The sequence below is a fragment of the Giraffa tippelskirchi genome, chromosome 2, assembly GCF_054371585.1.
Source record: "Giraffa tippelskirchi isolate mGirTip1 chromosome 2, T2T-mGirTip1v1.2.pri, whole genome shotgun sequence".
Classification (NCBI taxonomy): domain Eukaryota; kingdom Metazoa; phylum Chordata; class Mammalia; order Artiodactyla; family Giraffidae; genus Giraffa; species Giraffa tippelskirchi.
The window spans coordinates 90,748,630-90,770,706 of record NC_137276.1 but is presented as its reverse complement, the minus strand read 5'-3'; the positions used below and the strand labels follow the sequence as shown (position 1 = coordinate 90,770,706).

The 22,077-nt window shown below is 40.4% G+C and overlaps 1 protein-coding gene across 6 annotated transcripts in view; it reads right to left on the bottom strand.

Annotated features, from left to right (window-relative positions):
* Window positions 1–22,077, bottom strand: part of SLC9A9 (solute carrier family 9 member A9) — a 634,995-nt gene that overhangs the window by 286,801 nt on the left and 326,117 nt on the right. For all 6 annotated transcript variants that reach the window (XM_081569480.1, XM_081569481.1, XM_081569477.1 and 3 more), the window contains exon 9: window positions 14,763–14,851. In XM_081569480.1, the coding sequence (XP_081425606.1) occupies window positions 14,763–14,851 (89 nt within the window). The remainder of the gene's footprint in view (window positions 1–14,762; window positions 14,852–22,077) is intronic.

Sequence of the window (22,077 nt, the reverse complement as noted above, 5' to 3'; positions counted from 1 at the left end):
GGAAGACCGTCAAAGAAATTTGCTTTATTCCATAGGGTGTGTATCTGAGTCCTGGCAAGAGGCCAGCTATCAACATTCAGTAGGGCCAAACAAGCCAGAAATGTTCCTTTAAAATCAGTCTACTTTTCCCTGGAAGGTTAGATGGTCTCAAACTCTTCTGTCTCTAATAAACCTGGATGAAGCAAAGGACCGCTGTAGACCACTTGCCTCAACTTGGTACCATAAAAGCAAACCAAAAACCAAATAATAAATCAGCACAAAGGGGAAGAATGGTGGCGCTTTCCCTCAGAGGGTGGTGTAAATCATTTCCTTATGCCAGAACTGGGTACAGATGGTGTCGTAAAATTGAATCATTATGACATCAGCCTACACAGCACCTTTGGGAGCACCTACGGAAGGACATAAACCATTAAGATATAGTTCTCCTTGTGACCCTAGGAAAGACCCAGGGGCTGCTCATAGAACTTCATGGTAACAATCCAGAAACTTGCTGTGTCAGAACTCAGAATACTGAAACTCTAGCCCTAACCCAGAGCCCCTGTCTGTCTGTTTCTAGTTGGTTGAGGGATCTTACACCTGTCTTCTGTTGTAGGTTCCAAAGGTATCATTAGAACAGCATCTTTAGAAAAGAAAAGCAAGTCAGAGGATGACTGGTGCTGAGGTCTGAAGTCATTGGCCTAGAAACCCAAAATAACACTTTTTCCCTAATCTGAGTCCCAAGGACCACATTTTCACAGCTCTCCGGGGAAGAAAAGAATTGTATAAATTGACTTATCTACAAGAACAGAAAAGGTTAGACATTCTTTCCCAACTGAAGAATTCCCTTATTTTTCTATCAGGGAAAAAAGTATTATTATTTCAAGGATAATTTTTATTGGAACCTTTGTAAAAATACATCAGGAATAGTTTGTTATTTGCATGTTCATTGGGTCCATTATAAGGGACAGTCTGTTCTCAGGAACAGATCTGTCACTGCTGATGCCAATCAAGTTCTTTCTCAATGTAACCCAGAACAACTGCATTAAGTGACTTTCTGAAAGCCAAACTCTTATTCTCATCTATTAGATTTTCCTTTCAGGTACTCTGGAGTTCTATACCTTTTCTCCACTGATGAGATTCTTTGGATTTTTGCGCTATGCCTCCAGAAGCAATTCAATTTCTCTTCTGAAGGAACTGCACAAAGACTTAACATTTTACTAAATCCATTTGCTTCATCTTTCAAGACCATCAAGAAAATGGCAGCCTTAAATTTGGCAGTATTCTTTAACAAACACACACTCTGATGCATATATTCAGCCTTGATGTTTTCTGTGCTGCATCAATAAAATTTAATTAAAATGAGTAGAAAAATTACAGTAATTTCCATTTATCATCCCCAAATGCCATTATGAGACCAAAGCCCTTCATACCTGTGCCTATTAAGCAGGGTGATAAAACTATAATGGACTATTCAAGGGGGTTATGCCATTGCCATTCTTAGAAATTTTGAGGTAATAATGAGCAACCATCTGTCTTGAATGTCATCAAAGTGGCTAGCTGATCTCTTAAATCCTATTCAGATAAACTTTTTCTATTAAGCAGTGAATCAGACTTATACATAGAAGGACATGAATCACATATATTTTTATATGTTGATACTCAAGCATTAATTTTTTTGTTTTGTTTTCTAAAGGTAAAAGAAATGAGAGAAAAAAGGGAGTGAGACAAAAGGCAACAGAGAGAGTAAGAGAAAGGGAGAGGATCATCCCTCTCTGAGACGCTAAAGCTCTACTGTGGTAAGAGCTAAAGCTCTAAGTGGTAAAGAATATGAGTCCATTATTTGAGGGAAATGTAGTAAAATTTAATGCAGCAAATGTAGTAAAATTTTTAGAAAATGATAAATGAGGTAAATACACTTTCTTTCTGTCACCGATGCAAACAGCTGACTCACTGGAAAAGTCCCTGATGCTGGGAAAGACTGAGGGCAGAAGGAGAAGAGGGCATCAGAGGATGAGGTGCCTGGATGGCATCACAGATGCAATGGCCTTGAACTTGGGCAAACTTTGGGAGATGGTGAGGGATAGGGAGGCCTAGCGTGCTGCAGTCCATGGGGTTGCAAAGAGTCAGATACGACTGGGCAACTGAACAACAACAACAAAACTTTCTTAGAGTTTTGGAAGATAAGTAAGACAAAAATGCAGAGAAGACTCGGAACAGTGTTGGCAAGAAATGTCATGGTGAATTAATATGGATCCCCAAAATGTTGCTTATTGGGGTAGAGATAGACAGTCCTGGCAGGTGACTCAGGTATAGAGTCCTTTATGATCAAGATGAAGAACTGGAAGAAAACAACAACAATATTCAGTTACTCTTAGCTACATGGAACACTGATGAATCCTGAAGAAAGAGGAAACCAACAGTGGTAAAATGGAATAAAATATATGTCATAAGATAAAGAAGTGATTAGGATAGAAGATGTGATAGCATCAATACTTGGTGGGAAAAAAAGTCATTCTTGGTTCTACATATTAAGGCCATCTTGGGTCAGTGTTAAGGCTGAGAAAGGAAATGAAGAGTAAAGGGAGGAGTGTTGGCTGGCAGGGACAAGGTGACTTGGGTTCATTGTCATCTATTAAAGGGGACAGGGAGGAAGAAAAGAAGCCCAAGGAAAGGAAGAAAATGATAGTGATAAAAGAACGAATTAGAGAACATGGTAGTCAAAGAGATAAATAAATCCAAGTGCTGTTTCTAAAATGATCAGTATAATATGCAGTTTCTAAATTAAAGGGAGAAATACATACACATCATTTTCTACAGGAAATGTCTATAATCAAATATATGAAAAAGACTTTAAAAATAATAATGGGTTATGATGCACAACTCTAGCTTTTGGCTGACCTTCTTACCTTCTCTAAGGCTGGCAAAATCTAACTAGTAGTATTTTCTTCACGGAATTTTGGTGAATATTAATTGAAATAATTTATATGAAATATATACTTATAATGCCTGGTAATAATGTGTGCTCAATAATTGTTGTTATTAAAATTTTTGAAAATCTGGAGAGAATAGATGGTTTACTAAGAAAGTAAAGTTGACTGAAGAAGTAGAAAACCTAAATATTCAATCATTTTAGAAATTGAAACCATTATCAAAAAATTACTTCCCAAAATGGCATCAGATTCCATGGTAGGTTCAAAGTAACTGTTCACAATTTTTGATACTCCTCCTTTCAAGAGATGGGGGTTAATTTCCCTCCCATTAGCTGTGGACTGGTCTTAGTGACTTGCTTTTAAAAACAATATGGTGGAAGTGACAGTGAGTGACTTCAGAGACTAGTTAATAAAAGGCATTGCTCCTTTCTTCTTGCTCTCTCTCACTGGTTTCACTTGCTATGGGGGAAACTTACTTTCATACAATGAGGACTCTCTAGCAGCCCTATTGAAGACACAAGGTGACGTCAAAGTCTCTCAGTCAGGTCTGACTCTTTGCGACTCCAGGGACTATACAGTCCAAGGAATTCTCCAGGCCAGAATACTGGAGTGGGTAGCCTTTCCCTTCTCCAGGGGATCTTCCCAACCCAGGGATCAAACCCAGGTCTCCCGCATTGCAGGCAAATTCTTTACCAGCTGAGCCACAAGGGAAGTCACATGGTGAAGAACTGACATTTTCTGCCAACAGCTGTCTGAGTGAGCCATGTTGACTCACACCCAGCTGAGTCTTCATACAGTGTAGCCATGGCCAAGGGCTTGTCTGCAACCTCATGTGAGACCCTGAGCTAATGCTCCTAGACTCTGTTCCTTCAGTTCAGTTCAGTCGCTCAGTCGTGTCCGACTCTTTGCGACACCATGAATTGCAGCACGCCAGGCCTCCCTGTCCATCACCAACTCCCGGAGTTTACCCAAACTCATGTCCATCGAGTTGGTGATGCCATCCAACCATCTCATCCTTTGTCATCCCCTTCTCCTCCTGCCCCCAATCCTTCAAAAACAATACTAAATAATACAAGCTTGTTGTTTTAATTGATAAATTTTGGGATAATTTGTTACACGGCAATAGATAAGTAATACACCAAAAGTTGCTTTTTGGAGGTGGGTACTTGTGTATTTTTAGCATATCCCTTGAGCACTGATCTATGTTCAGGTTGGCCCCTGGGTTGAAGAACTGACTCTACCCCTCAGGTCACTGAACTTCTTTGGGCTTCAGTTTCTTCCAATATAATTCTGGGTTTAAATGTTTATCTTTATTGTCCCACCTTGCTGTGAACTTGTTGGATTTTATGACTTAAAAATTTCTACTGCAATTATATACTATGATAAACAAACACAGATGTGTAGTTAAAAAAGTAAAAAGAACTAAAATTTAATCACGAAGACATGGTACCATTATATCTTTATCAGAGAAAAAATTTACATGAAAAATTTTCAAGGGAAAGTGCATCTCATGTCTTACTTGGCTTTATTTCTCCTTGGGCCCCAGTACCTGGCATATAGGAGACACCTAGTACTGTGGGTGCCTAATGGTCATTTTGGGCCCCTACTATTATTTGTGGCATAAGGTTTCTTAACTAGGGGTTCACAGACATTAATTCTTTCTGGGCACTGAAAGTACAGTGTGTTCTTGCCATGATGTGGGAGCTCTACTCTCATTAGCATTTAAAAGAGCACTTATTAGCTGAACTACTAAATGTCCTTTATTCAGTATAATGAGTTTCATTGAAAAGAATCACCAGCTTAGCTAAGGAGAAATTTAAACACTTTGCCATCATTTATGAATTCAACCCTTCTAGGATGGTATTTTTAAATGTACTTTGAATGAAGGGGAGAAGAAAAGTGGTAGAAATCTTGACAAAAGAAATGTAATTAGAGTTTTTTAAAAATGGCAATTCTATGCTTTATGAAGATATCTTTAATCTTACTTCTCAGAAGCCAGGGAAACGTAGGCATTGTTGCCCATGACTTTTTCTCTGCACTGTGCCTCAAACAGGTAACTGGGATGGGACGTGCCTGCTTTTGTTAGAAATGATGGAGAAAAATTACACAAAACCATAATCAAAAACCACTGTAATTCAAATCAATAAGGCAGAAGCACACTGTAGGAAACTCACACAAGCAATGGAATTATACTTGATCTTTCTTTCAATATCTCAAGATTACCTTAGACATTTGCTTTGTACATCCAACTCATGACATTTAAACTAATGCATCATATCAGGATTTAATGAACCATTAATTAACAGATATTATTTTCCCTATTTTTAATCTTAGAATATGAATGGTCATCATTCATTCCTCTATTTATTTAATCTGCAACTTGTAAGTTCAAGACAAAACCAAATGGTAAATTTCCACAAACTTTTCACATAGACCACAACATCCTAAGAGATTAGCAAGACAAAAATATATCTAGAACCAGAGAAGGTTAAGATAAATTTACATGTCACATATGTAAGTATTTATCAAAAGGAAATGTGGTGAACAGGGAGATTGATGTCATAGGTTAATGTCATTTCCTCCACGATGATACCTTCATTATCTTTGTAAGGCACAAATCTGATTATTATCATCATCTCTATGTCAAAAAGTCTAAGCAAGTATGAAGACAGTTTTCCTAAATGTAGCAGAGTGAGACACTGAAATGTCCACTTGAACTCACTTTTCCATTTTAATCCTGAACTCTCTCCCACACCTTTTCCTTTCCTGTTCCACAATGTATACCTGCAGGCCAAACCCAAGGCAAACTGAGCCGGGGCAGAGTGTGCCGGGGCTCTTTGCCTCTGAGACTTATCAAGCTCATTCTTAGTTTTATGATTTTGCACACTCTTTTTGCTTTCATTTCCCATGAAATCTGAATGATAATCTCCTAATTATCCTTATACCCATCTCTAAAACACCTAGCCCACAATCAGCTTTCCATGAACACCTTGCCACCAGAAAGCAATTCAGTCCTCTGGTTCTCATGACACATTGGTCATCCCTCTATGTTAAAATCTGTGATTCTTGTTTGTGCATTTGTGTGCATGCATGTGCTTCCTGCTATATCAGGAACTCCTAAGGGTGAGAACCAGGACTTCCCTATAGCTCAGATTATAAAGATTCTGCCTGCAATGCAGGAGACCCGGGTTTGATCCCTGGGTCAGGAAGATCCCCTGGAGAAGGAGATGGCAACCCATTCCACTATTCTTGCCTGGAGAACCCCATGGACAGAGGAGCCTGGTGGGCTACAGTCCACGGGGTCGCAAAGAGTCGGACACGACTGAGTGACTACACTACTACTACTGCTACTAAGGGTGAGAACCATGTCTTATTGCCCTTGTCCCCCTGGGTTCTAGCACTGTGCCTGTCACTGAAACATGTGGTGCTTAGTCCACATTCAATCCATGCTTGAAATTAAAAGCCGAGAAGCCCTTCAGTCAGACTCCGAGACTGAGTGGTAGCAATGTAAGCTCTGTCCTCTCCACCCCAGGCAAGCAGGCATTCTTTGAAGAACCCATTACAATCATTCATGTAGGAACAGAGAATTTTTCCAGGAAGAAGTATCTAGGCTTCAGTAAAACTTTTCACCCCAGGATAAATCAGAGACTTTGGTGTTTAATTGCTTCACCCTTGGGTTTGATTTGACAACTTATTAAAATGGTTACCCAGTGACTTGTTGGCCAGAGCAATGACAAACTGATGGATTCTCTCATCTCTATGCAGTACCCTGTAATCAAGTGATCACTGCCCAGTCCTAGTCTAGAAGTGGGAATCAGGTTCATATTTTATGCTCTATGTCACATCAGAGGGTTATTAGGTTTAGAGCATCATCCTTAAAACTCAGTCATAGAGTTCAATCATTCACTTTACAAATGAGAAAACTGAAGCTTACAGGCGTTAAATTAATTATCCAAGACCCCGCCATTAGTTGTAGAGACAAGGGTAAAAGTTGTCTTGTTTGTCTTGTCTAGACAAACTCTAGCTTTCTGGCCTCTTGGTTAAGTGTTCTTTTCACCATATCATCTTGTTTTCCCCACATTCCTGCTATTTTCCTTGAATTTTCTTACAAAGTCATGCATAGCACATCTAATTTGGCTTCCATTGTCATTTTTCTTTTGATTGGAAATTTAAATGTGGATTTGCATTGCTACTTTTCCATTCAATTGGCGATTGAAATATCATCTGGAGGGAGTGGAAATGAATAAGCATCTAGAAAGAATGTGCTGTAATGAAGATGTCATTGTTTGTCCATAAATGCTAGGCAAAGAATCTGGCTTTTCAAAAACGAATGAAAACATCTATGTCCATCCCAATCTATATTTCAATAAAAAAAAATTAAAATGCACTGAAATTGGTAGACTTTCAAAGATGATAGAATTAAATATAAGATAAATGACTAATTAGCTGAAAATATAATAAAAAAGCTAAACAGTCATTCATTTACCTATCCATCCACTCAAGGGTTACTAGATAAATGATGTTAAGCCCCACAGTTGCTACTAAACCTATCTACTAATCAAAGAATATTTAGTAAAAGGCAAAAATAGTTTGAATTACAAAATCACAAAATCTAAGTTTGGGCTTCCCTGGTGGCCCAGTGGTTAAGAATTGCCTGCCAATGCAGGGGACACAGGTTCGAACCTTGATCTGGGAAGATCCCACATGCTACAGAGCAAATAAGCCCACGAGCCCCAACTACTGACCCAACGCACTCTCGAGCCCATGCTCCACAACAACAGAAGCCACCTCAAGGAGAAACCAGCACACCTCAGTGAAGAGTATCTCCCAGCCTCTGCAACTAGAGAGAGCCTGTATGCAGCAATAAAGACCCAGCACAGCCAAATAAATAAATCTTAAAAAAAAAAAAAATCCAAGCTTAAAATTTGCCTCTGCCACTCATAAGTCTTGGTGAACCCTCTAACACAGGGTCTTCCACTCTGTGTTATTCCCATCAGCATACAAAAATACTGTTATTTCTCCCATCTAAAAATAAAAAGATATATCTTTGGCCTCACTTCTCCCTTCAGCTATCACTTCTCTGTTCCCCATTTTTTGAAAGACTTGTCTATACACACAGTTTCCAATTTCTTTCTTTCCTTTCTCTCTTGAACCCATTATGTTCAGGCTTTTACCCTGACACTCCATCAGTATGGTTCTTATCAATAATATCAGTGATGTTCATGCTCTTCATCTTACTTGCCCCTTCAGCAGTATCTGGCATCATTCATTAGGCTCCTTCTTGAGGCACTCTTTTCATTTGACTCCCAGGACACCATCCTTTCTCCCCACTGGCTACTCCCTCGCAGTCTCCTTTTGCTGATTTCTGACTTCTTACCACCACTGGAGCGCCTCAAGGCTTGGTTCTTGGATTTCTCCTCTGTCACTCGCTTAGAGATATCATCCAACCTCATGTTTTCAATATCATCTGTATCCTGGTGATTTCTACATTTCTAGCCTAGACTTCTCTCCTGAACTCCAGAATTCTATTTCCAACTATCAACATCTTTGCTTTGTGGTCTAATATACATCTCAAATGTAACAAACCTATCCTTGGTTGTCAGTTGCCCTCAAATGTTGCCACTTTGCAGCCTTCCTAGCTAACACATGGGACCTTCCTTTTTTAAAAATTTAAGTCATATGCCATGCCTGGGAGAAGACAATGGCAACCCACTCCAGTACTCTTGCCTGGAAACTCCCATGGATGGAGGAGCCTGGTAGGCTACAGTCCATGGGGTCACTAAGAGTCATGACTGAAGTGACTTAGCAGCAGCAGCAGCATGCCATGCCTGAACTTAAAAACCTCTGATGTTTTCTCATCTTGTTCATGCTCTCTAAGACCTGCTCTGATATTGTCTTACATACCCGGTACACTCCACCTCAGCCACATTGGTCACTCTGTCCCAGGGTGCCATTATGTATGTGGTTCCCAGTTTCTGGATAGCTCTGCTCCAAATAGCCACATAATTCCCTCTTTTTTTTCTTTCAAGGATCATCTTTTTGAGGGCTTCCTTGGCCTAAGCGTTTAAAATAGCAACCCTGCCTTCCCAGACACACAGTCCTTCCTCCCTTTCTTGCTTTATTATTGGCCTCGTAACTGACCGTGAATGCACTGTAAACTTTGCTTATTTATTTTGATTACTCCAAAGCTCCTCTACTAGCAGGTCTTTTTTAGCCACTCTTGTATCTCAGCATGGAGAAGGCAATGGCACCACACTCCAGTACTCTTGCCTGGAAAATCCCATGGATGGAGGAGCCTGGTAGGCTACAGTCCAGGGGATCGCTGAGAGTCGGACACGACTGAAGCGACTTAGCAGCAGCAGCAGCAGCAGTATCTCAGCACCTTGAAGAGTGGCTGGCACAAAATAGGCTCTTAAAAAATATTAGATGAATGAATGAAGGTATTCAGTGATAATAAGAAGAGCCACCTTTTAGGTAAAGATAAAAATTAAACAAGTACTTTTTTTTAAATTTGTTGGGCTTCCCTGATGGCTCAGATGGTAAAGAATCTGCCTGCAATGCAGGAGACTTACTTTTGATCCTTGGGTCAGGAAGATCCCCTGGAGAAGGGAATGGCTATCCACTCCAGTATTCTTGCCTGGAGAATTCCATGGACAGAGGAGCCTGGCAGGCTTCAGTTTAAGGGGTTGCAAAGTGTCTGACATGACTGAGTGACTAACACTTTCACTTTGTATCTGTTAATGCATCATGTGTGCTCAGTTGTGTCTGACTCTTTGAGACCCCATGGACTGTAGCCTGCCAGGCTCCTCTGTCCATGGGATTTTCCAGGCAAGAATATACTAGAGTGGGTTGCCATTTCCTCTTGACCCATGGATCGAACCTGAGTCTCCTGTGTCTGCTGCATTGGCAGACAAATTCTTTACCACTGTGCCATCTGGGAATCCCATTGATGCATCATAGATGTTAATTATTTAAATTAATATTATATGCTCATGAATATCTGTTGGGAGTAATTTTTAGGTGAAAACTGCAGGAAGGGAAGGAGAATTTCTAGTTAAAATGGACGGTAGACTTGTGATAAACCAGAGTGGAAAAGAATATGAAAACGAATGTATATGTATGTATAGCTGAATTACTTTGCTGTATAACAGAAATTAACACAACACTGTAAATCAACTATACTTGAAAAACAAATTTTGAAAAAATCCAAAACCTTATAGAAAGTTGGAGGGAAAATTAAAGGACACCCTTTAATCTGAAAAAAAAAAAAAAAAGTACCTGGTTTTGCAAGTAAGCCTCAGGTAAGGAAGAGACAGCTGATGGAAACACCCTGGGGTCTGGCCCAGATTACCAGCCCCCAGGCCTGCCTAGTGGGTGAGGGTATGAGGGAGGAAGAAGTTGAGAGGCAGGCTGAGACTTGTGTGAGTGGGGTCAGGGGATTTGTATGCAGTTTTCTGGATGGTTCAGGGTGAAATCTCAGCTTACAGAGTGCCACGTGCTGATGTCTGTATCAAATATCTCTGAAGGTTCTCAGTTTCTAAGTCAAGAGTCAGTATGTGTCTGTCTTTAGGGCTAGATGTGCACACCCTAAAATAAGCAAACCAATCTGAGTCCAGGAAAACTGATTGCCACCAGTGTTCATATACTCTTTCCTAAAGTGCTTTGCTATGAAAAATCCTCATGGTGAGCAGCAGCACCAGAGTATCTCTATTAAGCTGCTTTATGCCTAAACACACAGGGATGTTACATGTTCATGGACTGGAGTGAAAAGCAACTCACTGGAATCTAGATGGTCATTATCAAGTACAAAACATATTTAAATGTAAACCTCATTTTTAAAAAGGCACTCTAATTCTTGAAGCTATGCTATGCTATGCTAAGTCGCTTCAGTCGTGTCCGACTCCGTGCGACCCCATAGACGGCAGCTCACCAGGCTCCGCCATCCCTAGGATTCTCCAGGCAAGAACACTGGAGTGGGTTGCCATTTCCTTCTCCAATGCATGAGAGTGAAAAGTGAAAGTGAAGTCGCTCAGTCGTGTCCGACTCTTAGTGACCCCATGGACTGTAGCCTACCAGGCTCCTCCATCCATGGGATTTTCCAGGCAAGAGTACTGGAGTGGGGTGCCATTGCCTTCTCCGCTTGAAGCTATAAAGGATATATTAATTCTCAAAAGTCTTTGTCTCCAGTTGTAGCTGTTTGATTAGCTGGTATAGGCACAGTCCATGAATAAAATTCCTTTGTAAATTTTATTACCCAAGGATTTTATAACACAAAGTTGATTTTCAGAGGTGTCCCCGAGACTCATTAATTGACTTCCTTCACTCCCATTAAACAGTCCTGGGGATGGAGGCAAAGGGGCCACTTTTCCCACCGATAATAAACACAACTCAGGGAGATGCAGAGGAAGATAATGTATTCTGTAACCATGTCACTTAATACCTTCTAAACCTTTGCCCCTTTCAGAAAGGAAACAGTGGCTATCTCTATAATATCTGCTTCAGCTTTTCTTTACTATTTGTAATTGGTTTCCCACATGGAGTTTAAACTTTGCTTGCTACGTTGGTGCAGATATGGCCAAGAACTTCTGATCTATGAAGTTAATTAAAAGGCTCAATCTCATTTTTTAAAAAATGGTGACCCCAGACTCTATATACTTGATTGGGGAATATGTGTGTAGATGCATGCATATATATTCATGTATGAATATATGCACATGCTAATATGCATATACTGAGAGAAAAAATAAATAGAAAGTGAGAGTTCCTGAAATAAAAGAAGTGAGAAAGGCATGAGAAGGGAGGGGAAGGGAATTATCATTCATTAAGCTCCTACAATGAATCAGGCACCTAGGAAAGAAGGTGATGGGGGGAACAAAGATGGAGCGATGCAACTATCCGGATGTTAAAGAACGAACTTGTAAAAATCTCCTTCCCTAAAGGAAACTGCTTTAAAAATGGATGCTGGCAGCCCATCAGGGAGTGCTTGTCAAGCCACTCAGAGGAGAACAGAAGGCTGTGGGGCACTGATTTTGGCTTTGTCTCCCCTAGGTGCTGGGCTGCTGACTCGCCATGAGATGAGTTATCTTTGAAGTTCTGCTGAGCAGTCTAGATAGTGTGACTTAAAAGTGCAAGTCCCTAAACAGAGTTCAGTTTCCCAGAATACAAATGTTCAGAGAACCATATGAGGTCAGGAAAAACCAGCTCAAGAGATTGCCCTTTAAACTCTAGAGAATGCTAGTTGTCTCCATACTTAAAAGGATCCTAGATGGAAGGCTATATATTGGACATTTCTAGGTATTGGTATAATTTTTTGTGTTCAATTTTAAAAATTGGGGGTCCTTAAAATGTCTGCAATTGTATCTTCTGAATCTTCTGATGAGCAGAGGTAAGGGTGACCTTGTAGAGTCCCTAGGTGGGTGGGAGCTGGGTTCAGGTCCAGCTGAGCTTGGGACATGACAAAGAGAATGAAAACAATAGCCATTTTACAGAACTTGAAGGTAAGTCTTTGAAAACCGTTTGGGAATTCCCAGCCAATTATACATTTGCTTAGATGTCTTTTTGGCTTTTCCACAATCCCACTGGCCCAATATCACATCAGATGTTCTCAGCATCATTAGACTTATTATGGGAACCTCTCTACCTCCATTTGCATTTGGGGACAGATTGCAATCATTTGGTCCAATTCTATACATTTTCTATACCTATGATCCTTGTCATGTAACTTTACAGTGCTCTCCACTGTGGGCTAATGACTTGCTCAGCCTTTTGACCCTGGGCTCAGCTATATGATCTCCTTTGTCTATAGGATGTTTAGGAGATGTAAAGTAAAGGCTTGAAATGGTCTTGTACACTGGGGTTTGTTCTTCTGCCAGGAGAAGAATGACAGACATGTAGGACTGGCTATGGTGCACCAGCCAAGCCTTCTCTAGAATAGAGCCCCACCAAACTTACAATGAATCAGCCCAGTTCAGACAAGTAGAGCCACTCAGATCAACCCACGTGAAAAGAGCTGAACCCTGTAAATGCAAGATAAATAAATGTCTACTGTTGAATGTCACTGGGATGCTTGTTACACAGCAAAAGTTAGCTGATACAAGTCTCACTTGATCCACACTCTTCTTGCCTGTCACAGTGATAAAAATGGAACTTCAATTATCCTAAAACCACTCTGCCTAAAATACATCAATGACTTCTGTTAGTAATATTTTCCCAAATTCACATGTTGAATTCCTAACCCCCAGTACCTCCAAATCTGGCGATTTTGGAAATAGGGTCATTAAAAAATGTAATTAGTTAAGCCAAGATGAGGTAATACTGGAGTAGGGTGGGTTCCTATTCTAATATGACTGGTATTCTTATAAAAAGGGGAAATTTAGAGACAGACATGTTCATAGGGAGAATGTCATGTGAACATGAAAGCAGAGATTAGGATGATGTATCTACAAGCCAAAGAACACTAAAGTTTGTCATAAAATCACCAGAAGGTCAAAACTGAGAAATAGAACAGATTCTTCCTCACAAACTTTAGAAGGAACTAATCCTGCCTACTTTCATCTCAGACTTCTAGCCTTCAGAACCATGTGCTGTGTGCTAAGTCACTTCAGTCGTGTCTGATTCTTTGCAACCCTATGGACCATAGATCGTCCGGCTCCTCTGTCCCTGGGATTCTCCAGGCAAGAATACTGGAGTGGGTTGCCATGCCCTCCTCCAAGGGAGCTTCCCAACCCAAGGATGGAACCCGCGTCTCTTATGTCTCCTGTATTGGCAGGTGGGTTCTTTACCACTAGTGCCACCTGGGATGTAAGAATAAATTTCCGTTGTTTAAGCCACAGTTTGGGATAAAGTCTAAACTTCTTCATAAGGTATGAAAGTCCTTCCATAAGCTAGTCTCTGGCTGTGTGTGCGGTCTCATCCCACACTATATTCCACTATAACTTCAGCCTTTCCCCATTCACTAGGCACTTAGAACTAAAGTGCTCAATCAACTGCCTCAGAACTTTTGTCCATGCTATTAATAAAACCTTGGCCTCAAATGTCCTTCCTACTACTCTCTCATTCCTCACTATTGCAAGCTCCAGATTGGGCTTATCATCTCTGGAAACTCTCTTCACTGTCCCAATCCTAACCATGGGAGGAGGCCCTATTGAATTTTCCTCAAACAACCTATACAGATATTTCTATCACAGTACTTACCACACTGTGGATAATTAATTGCTGGTTGCACATCTTGATCCTCCTCAACAGACTTGAAAATGAACCACTTTAGGCAGGGTCATGTATTATGTGCCCTTTTATTCCTAGTACTTAGCACTGTGCTCGACACAGAGTGGTTATGCAGCAAATGTTGGTGGAAGGAATCTTGGAGTGTTTATGTGCAAATATTGAAACAGATGTGTTCCTGGCATATGGGAGATACATTCTGCTTGTGTGACAACTGGCAGTTGAGTTCACTTGGAAGCAAAAACACCCAGTTAAAGACCAAACATTCCTGTCTTTCTTCTTTGTTTCCTTTTCTCTCTATAACTACCCAATCTCACATGCTTTACAATGCTTTTAGATGTAAGTGACTGTGAATTATTACTGACTGTGGGCCTTTCATCTTCAAGACTGACAGTCTATGTTCCACATTTCTCAGGAGGGAAAGAGTATGATAACTATATTTTTGCTTACCAAGAGAATTGTTAATAGTTATCCTGAAGGAAGAAAAAAATATCTATAAATATCCAACCTATAATGAAGCCTTAAGCTTACTTTCTTCCTTTGCTAATGAAATTCTGAGTGCACTGCCAGAATTGCTCCATAATCACTACACTGAGAAAAGAGACAAAGCCTGTAGTGAGTTTCTTCTTTTACCTGTTTAGTCCTCATTTTGGAATCCGACGACAGGTTGTTGTAGGTATAATGTGCCTGCGTGACTCCACAGAAGAGAACAGCAACTATCCCTGAAATTTAAAAACATACCAGTCAAAACCAATTTTCTTTCCCATCTACGTCAAAGGGCAGGGCTATCCCAGTTAGAAAACGGACTTGGTGTCAGGAGAGTTAAAATTGCTAATAATTAGAATGATGAAACCTGGGTAAACCTTGCTCGTACTTTAACCATGGGACTTACAGGATAAAAGCTTTAAAAAAAAAATATTAATAAGTAGATTCTTCCTGGGGACAAATTATTTTCTGGTCATGAGTTAGGAAAGTTATACTTGGAAACCCATGAACAAAAGACTGTGTAGTCAGTCCCAGGCCTCTCACAGCCAGTGCCAACTACTTTGCTGCATTTTAAATGCTGGCATATTTGCTGAGAACTTTGCTTTCCACTGTGTACCTTGAGGAGCCTGAGAAGTTCCTATCATACCACAATTTAGTATTAACAACCATGAGTCATAAACCTAAGATGTCTACAAGGGTTCAGTTGCCTCTGCCAATGCTCCTCCTTGCCAAGCACAGAAAGAGGTCCTTGTTTGCCTCTATGTCTCCTTGGCAAAGCTGGGGGCTTTGTCCTTCCGCTGCTGGGTAATTTCATGAACACATTCAAGGCACACAGTCCTTGAGGCAAGCTGGTCTGTTCTTGTGTGCTTCCTGTCCACAGTGGGCCCTCAGCTGCTTTTTGGCTGGTTGCAGGATTTATTTCATAAGCCATCATTATACCCAGCTTCGAATTCTACATGAAGCCACACATAGACTAGAAGCCATACATACACTGGTCCTGGGAACAGAGGAGCAGCAACCATGGGACAAATGTGTTTTTTGTCCCTGGGCTCTCTTATTCTCTGTTATTGCCCCTAAGCTGGGGTGGAGAAGGTGGGTGGGGGCTGCATCCTACCTTGGATTAAAGATGTGATTAATTATGGGAAATTGGGAGGGCTCTATAGGAGGGCTTTGGGAAAAACACAAGATGTAAGTATTCCTCAACTCAAACCAAGGGGATTGAACTGAATTTTAAACAGCAGAATCTTTCCCACTAAAAACACTCATAAATTAATGCTGATGATTCTTAAGAGTAGAGAGATATGTGAACTGAATACTGACATTTCAAATGAATCTGCAGTAAAGAATTTTAAAGAACCAAGCATATTTTTTGTATGTTGACTGTATGCTTCTATTTATATGTTTGTTATTTTGGGGGTTGGCTTTTGATAAAATACTGCTAAGACATATTTGTCTAATACATTTGCATCATTTATTTCCTTTTAATATTATGCTTCAAAATTTTAGACAAAAAGAATAAAAACAACTAGGAAATTTTGCCAAGAGATTTATATGCAGTAAGCATTTATATAGATTTTTTTGGTAACTTCAGTTTTTCTAGTCTCTCTTCAGAAATTCAAAGAAAAATGCCTATGAAATATTACATTTCACTCTTCACAGAATTTCTATTAAAAAACAAGCAGTGCCAGAGAAACTTTTAGGTACTGAAATACTTCAAGGACTTTGAGGAACTAGGAGGATTGCCATGCATGTTGTTTTGGCATCAGATATTTTTCTTTCTTTATTTAAAAATGAAATGTATCTATCTCTGCTGATTCTGCAGTCTGTTGGAGGTTTTTCTGGGTGAGGTTTAGCTGACCTCTCCCTGTCATGGAAATGTTTTGACTGTATATTGATCTGCAGAGAACTAGTGAGTAAAAAGGGAGGGGTGTGTGGCTAGCTCACAAATGCATTCTGAGAACATAAATAGGTAACAAAGAATAAAAGATAAGGGGGCTAAGACTGGCCAAAGCTTATTGTGAGCAAGGAACACACTAGTTTTATTTACATCGTCTTATTTATTTCATTGATTTATTATCTCATAACAGACTTCTCATGATTTACCACCCCTTCCATCTCTCTTTCCCTTCTCAGTAACATCTCCATTCTTCCTGCTGCCCAGACTCTGGGAACACCCTTTATTTCTCCTCTCTCTGTATATCAGCAATGTTGTTGACTTGTCCTTCCAAAGTTACCCGTAATGCAATCACTTCTCAACATCTCCACCCAGTGCCCGCTTCCAAGCCACCATCATTTTCTGCCTAGATGAGAGCAACAGCTTCCTAATTGGCCCCCCTGTCTCCCTTGCTGCCTCTGCCACAGTCTGTCTTCAACCCAGCACTTTTAAGACAATTCAGATCATGTTGGTCCTCTGCTCTCAGCTCTGCAATGGAACCCCATGATGAACAGGCTCTGTAGGATCTAGTCCTACTTCCCAACTCCCTCCCCACAGCTCCTGATCTCCTCTCTTACTCGCTCCCCCTCCTGTCACTCACTGAGTTCACTAAGCCGGCTCCATTGCAGGATCCTGGCACATATGGTTCCCACTCTTTGAAAAGTTCTTCTCCAGACCTTGACATGCCTCCCTCCTTTCCTTAAGATGTTACATCACTTGACAGGCCTTTGCTGTGTACTCTGTAAAAATATCCCTCTTGTCATTCTCTACTTACCTACTTTGATCTATTTTTTTATATTATTTACTGCCACCTAACATTTTATATAGGAGAAGGCAATGGCACCCCATTCCAGTACTCTTGCCTGGAAAATCCCATGGATGGAGGAGCCTGGTGGGCTGCAGTCCATGGGGTCGTCGCTGGGAGTCAGAGACGACTGAGCGACTTCACTTTCACTTTTCCCTTTCATGCATTGAAGAAGGAAATGGCAACCCACTCCAGTGTTCTTGCCTGGAGAATCCCAGGGACAGGGGAGCCTGGTGGGCTGCCGTCTATGGGGTCGCACAGAGTCGGACGCGACTGAAGCGACTTAGCAGCAGCAGCAGCAACATTTTATATATTTATTGGTTTATTTCCTGCCTTCTTGTACTGCAATGGAAAGCTCACTGAGTGCAGAGTGATTCACTGGTCCCCAACCATTAGAGCAACGGCAGGCACATGGTAGGCGCTCCATGTATTTGTTGAATAACTAAATGAACATTCTTATCACCAGGTAACAAGAAACCAAAGTAATTTACTCAAGATCACTTTGAAAATGGCAGAGCTGAGATTCAAAACTTCACAGAGCCCCTGTACTTTTCTGCCTGTATTTAGACCATCTGTGAATATTTTAAGGTAATTGTAAGCAATCTAAAAATATAATTTCTGATGCCCCAGGGAAATAGAGATTTGATGATGAAGATTATATATCTGAGTTGGCTGGATATTCTCATTTTTTTGTTCCCTTCACTTCCAGACCAGCCTCCTGGAACCCACCCCTAACCTAGAGGAAGGAGCAACAGCCAGGCAATGTCCTCCGAGGGCTGGGTCCCAGCTCCATGATGCTTTCTTAGGAGTTTCTAGATTCTCTTCCCTTTGCTCCTCCAGTCTGAGGCATCATGCTTGCTTCCTGAAGTGACTACCTGTGTGTTGCCTCAGTGACCCCCTTTTCACTTTTGCAGCTCTCTCTCTTCTGTGTATCCAATTTCCTGCATTAAAGTCTGTCAATAGCCAGCTGATTCCTCTTTTCCTGACTGAACCCCGACCAGTACTCTCTTGTGGGTTCTTTCTCATTCTAAACTTTGATGGTTCTCTGAAACTATTGAAGGTGTGTCATCTGGAAATAAGATTCAGCCTCTGTTCTCTTATTATAACTGGGACAATGGGAGATGCCAGCAGCACATGAGATCCTGTGCCAAGTCCCTGGGGACTGGGCTCAGGCTTATTTCAATCCGATCTGTGATTGGAATTTTTTTTCTAGTTTGAGTCACTAGATTGGAGCAAGTGGCTTGAGGACAGGAGTAAGTTAACTTGGACATATGTTTTCTGACTCTCCATCACACGATTTTTCAAAATATGAGAACTGTCCTACAATGGAGTGACTGCCTTGAAGTATGATAAGTTTCCTATCGTTTGAAATGTGTGAGCTGAATGATCATCTGCCAGAGCTGTTATAGAAAGAATTTTTTACATAAAGTGTTGTAGAAATTTGGATATCCTACAGTCCTGTGGATCTGTCATTTTCCTATATACTGTTTTATTAATTCAGTAGGATTAATACTTCAATTAATTTTTTTGTTTGTTTTTAAGATCAGGACAAGACAATAATACAGGTTCCAAAGGAAATATTTAGATACTTTGAATACAGGTAGCCTGACTTTCTCAAAAAGTAAAGACAAGATAAACTTAGAGACTTTCAAATATTCTTTCAAATTTAGACAGACAGCTACTCTAAAATAAAATTTTAAAACCTATCACTAGCACATTCAAATCATAAAAACTTAATTTTTTCAAGTAAGCTATGAAGTTTAAAGATGAACTCAGGATGTCTCCTCTGTGTATAAAATGTTTCTAGATCTCTAGAACACAAACTTTCAGGTCAGACAGAGCACCGAAAAGGGTGAATTCCAGTGGCTGTGTTTAAATGACATACACAGCTCACTTCAGAGGAACCCACTTCCTTTCTTTCCTCTTACCTCTGCTCCTCACCCCTCTGTGTTGCTTGTCACTCCCAGATAAGCTTAATTCACAGCTTAACCTGCTCACCACCCGGCACATCAGAAGCCACTTGACCTCATCTGGCTGTGGGGTCAACTGTGGTCCAAGAATCCGCATTAAGCAAGAGAAGTTTCAGAACTTTATCCTAATGCCACTGGACTATTAATGAACATTCAGATTATCTGGGAATCTTGTTAAATACAGATTCTACTTCCCTAGGTTTGGAGTGAAGATTCAGAATCTTGAAGCCCAAGATTCTGCATTTATACGACCATTCATTGTATAAATGGGATGTCCATGCTACTGGTCTTTTATCATCGCACTTTGAGACAAATCTCTGCTGACCAACACTTTGGTGTTAGTATCAGCTCTCCTTTGCTGTGGTTTGGCCTTGAACGTGTATGGTCCTTAAAAGAGAGAGTTGTGCCTAATATTGCCCTTTTAGCACCTTGGACGGAGAAGGCAATGGCACCCCACTCCAGTACTCTTGCCTGGAAAATCCCATGGGTGGAGGAGCCTGGTAGGCTGCAGACCCATGGGGTCGCTAGGAGTCGGACATGACTGAGCAACTTCACTTTCACTTTTCCCTTTCATGCACTGGAGAAGGAAATGGCAACCCACTCCAGTATTCTTGCCTGGAGAATCCCAGGGATGGCGGAGCCTGATGGGCTGCCATCTATGGGGTCGCACAGAGTCGGACATGACTGAAGCGACTTAGCAGCAGCAGCAGCAGCAGCACCTTGGAACAATTAGAAGGTTGCTCCAAAGAAGAAATACGTTTTTTAATTGCCTTTTTTTTTTTCATTTTTCATTTACGAAGTTTGTAAATGACTTTTGCTAGCTATAAAAACATGTTTTTAAATTATATTTTTGCATCTTATTCCCCATTTTTCTTTCTGTGACTTTATATTAATAGTATTAACAGGATTCTATGAAGTAATTTTAGCTTCATGGAACAACTGTCCATTAAGAACATTTAAGAAATCATAATTTCTCAGCAACACTGGGATGTAAAATAAATTACTTACATGGAGTAAAACTGATGATATATTTTGCTATCAAATAGCTCAATAAATTCTTTACCACTCCAAAAAAACAAACAAACAGACAAAGCACATCCATGATCACAATGTTATAAAACTGGAAATTAACAAAAAGCATAGTTGCATAAATGTATCCATTAGGGATTTTTAATTGTATTCTTAAACAAAATTGGATTTGAGGATGAAGTTAAAGTTGAATTTTTAGCTTATGTAGAAATAAGTGTAAGGTACATTTTTTTTTTTTTCCCAGAATCAATGAGATAAAACCAAAGGGTTATTCAGAGGAAAAATTATAGTCTTACATGCATTCTATTTAGAGAAAAATTTGAAAACAAATGGACTATTTACTTCAAGAATCTAGACAAAAGACATAAAAATGGACCCAAAGACAGTAGAATTAAAAACTTAATAAAGAAAAATGAAAAAATATAGCCAAAGAGAACATTCTAAAAATACTAGATTTGGTTAGTAAAATGAAGAGTTATAAAGTGACAGTGTGGCCCATGCCTCTCAGGCCCTGGGGCCCCTCATGTGTCCATCTGCTCCAGGCTGCTGTTCTCTGATCAGTGCCATATACAGTGGGTGATGTTGGCCAAGAGGTTCAGCCATCCAAGACAATTTTCACATTTGGATAGTACCTGCCCACCTGTCTCACAGGTCTCTTCTGAGTATAAAGTGATATGATGGATTTTAAAATGATTTGTAACCTAAACACCAATACATAATCATAAGGTTTTGCTCTGCTTACTAGAAGTAGGTGAAAGGAAGATGACATGAAAAGGAGAAATAACTCAGAAAAACACATTCCAGGTATAACCACAATATTTCCTATTCAGCCAGTTGCTAGGGGAAGAAAGAGAAAGCATCTAATACATCTCACACATTTTATGTCCTTAATCATTGTCTGTTGCCTTCTCTTCCACATTATCTCCTGCTCCTGCATCAAGAAGCAGGTGGAAATGTACTCTTCACTCTTAGTAACCCAGTCAGTTCAGTTCAGTTGCTCACTCATGTCCAGCTCTTTGCGACCCCATGGACTGCAGCATGCCAGGCCTCCCTGTCCATCACCAACTCCCAGAGTTTACTCAAACTCATGTCCATTGAGTTGGTGATGCCATCCAACCATCTCATTCTCTGTCATCCCCTTCTCCTCCTGCCTTCAATCTTTCCCAGTATCAGGGTCTTTTCCAATGAGTCGGTTCTTCGCATCAGGTGGCCAAAGTATTGGAGTTTCAGCTTCAGCATCAGTCCTTCCCATGAATATTCAGGAATGATTTCCTTAAGGTTGGACTGGTTGGATTTCCTTGCAGTCCAAGGGACTCTCAAGAGTCTTCTCCAACACCACAGTTGGAGAAGAGCATCAATTCTTAGGCACTCAGCTTTCTTTATACTACAACTCTCACATCCATACATGACTACTGGAAAAACAACACCTTTGACTAGACAGACCTTTGTTGGCAAAGTAATGGCTCTGCTTTTTAATATGCTGTCTAGGTTGGTCATAACTTTTCTTCCAAGGAGTAAGTGTCGTTTAATTTCATGGCTGCTGTCACCATCTGCAGTGATTCTGGAGCCCAAAAGAATAAAGTCTGTCACTGCTTCCACTGTTTCCCCATCTATTTGCCATGAAGTGATGGAACCAGATGCCACGATCTTAGTTTTCTGAATGTAGAGCTTTAACTTTTTCACTCTCTTCTTTCACTTTCATCAAAAGGCTCTTTAGTTCTTCCT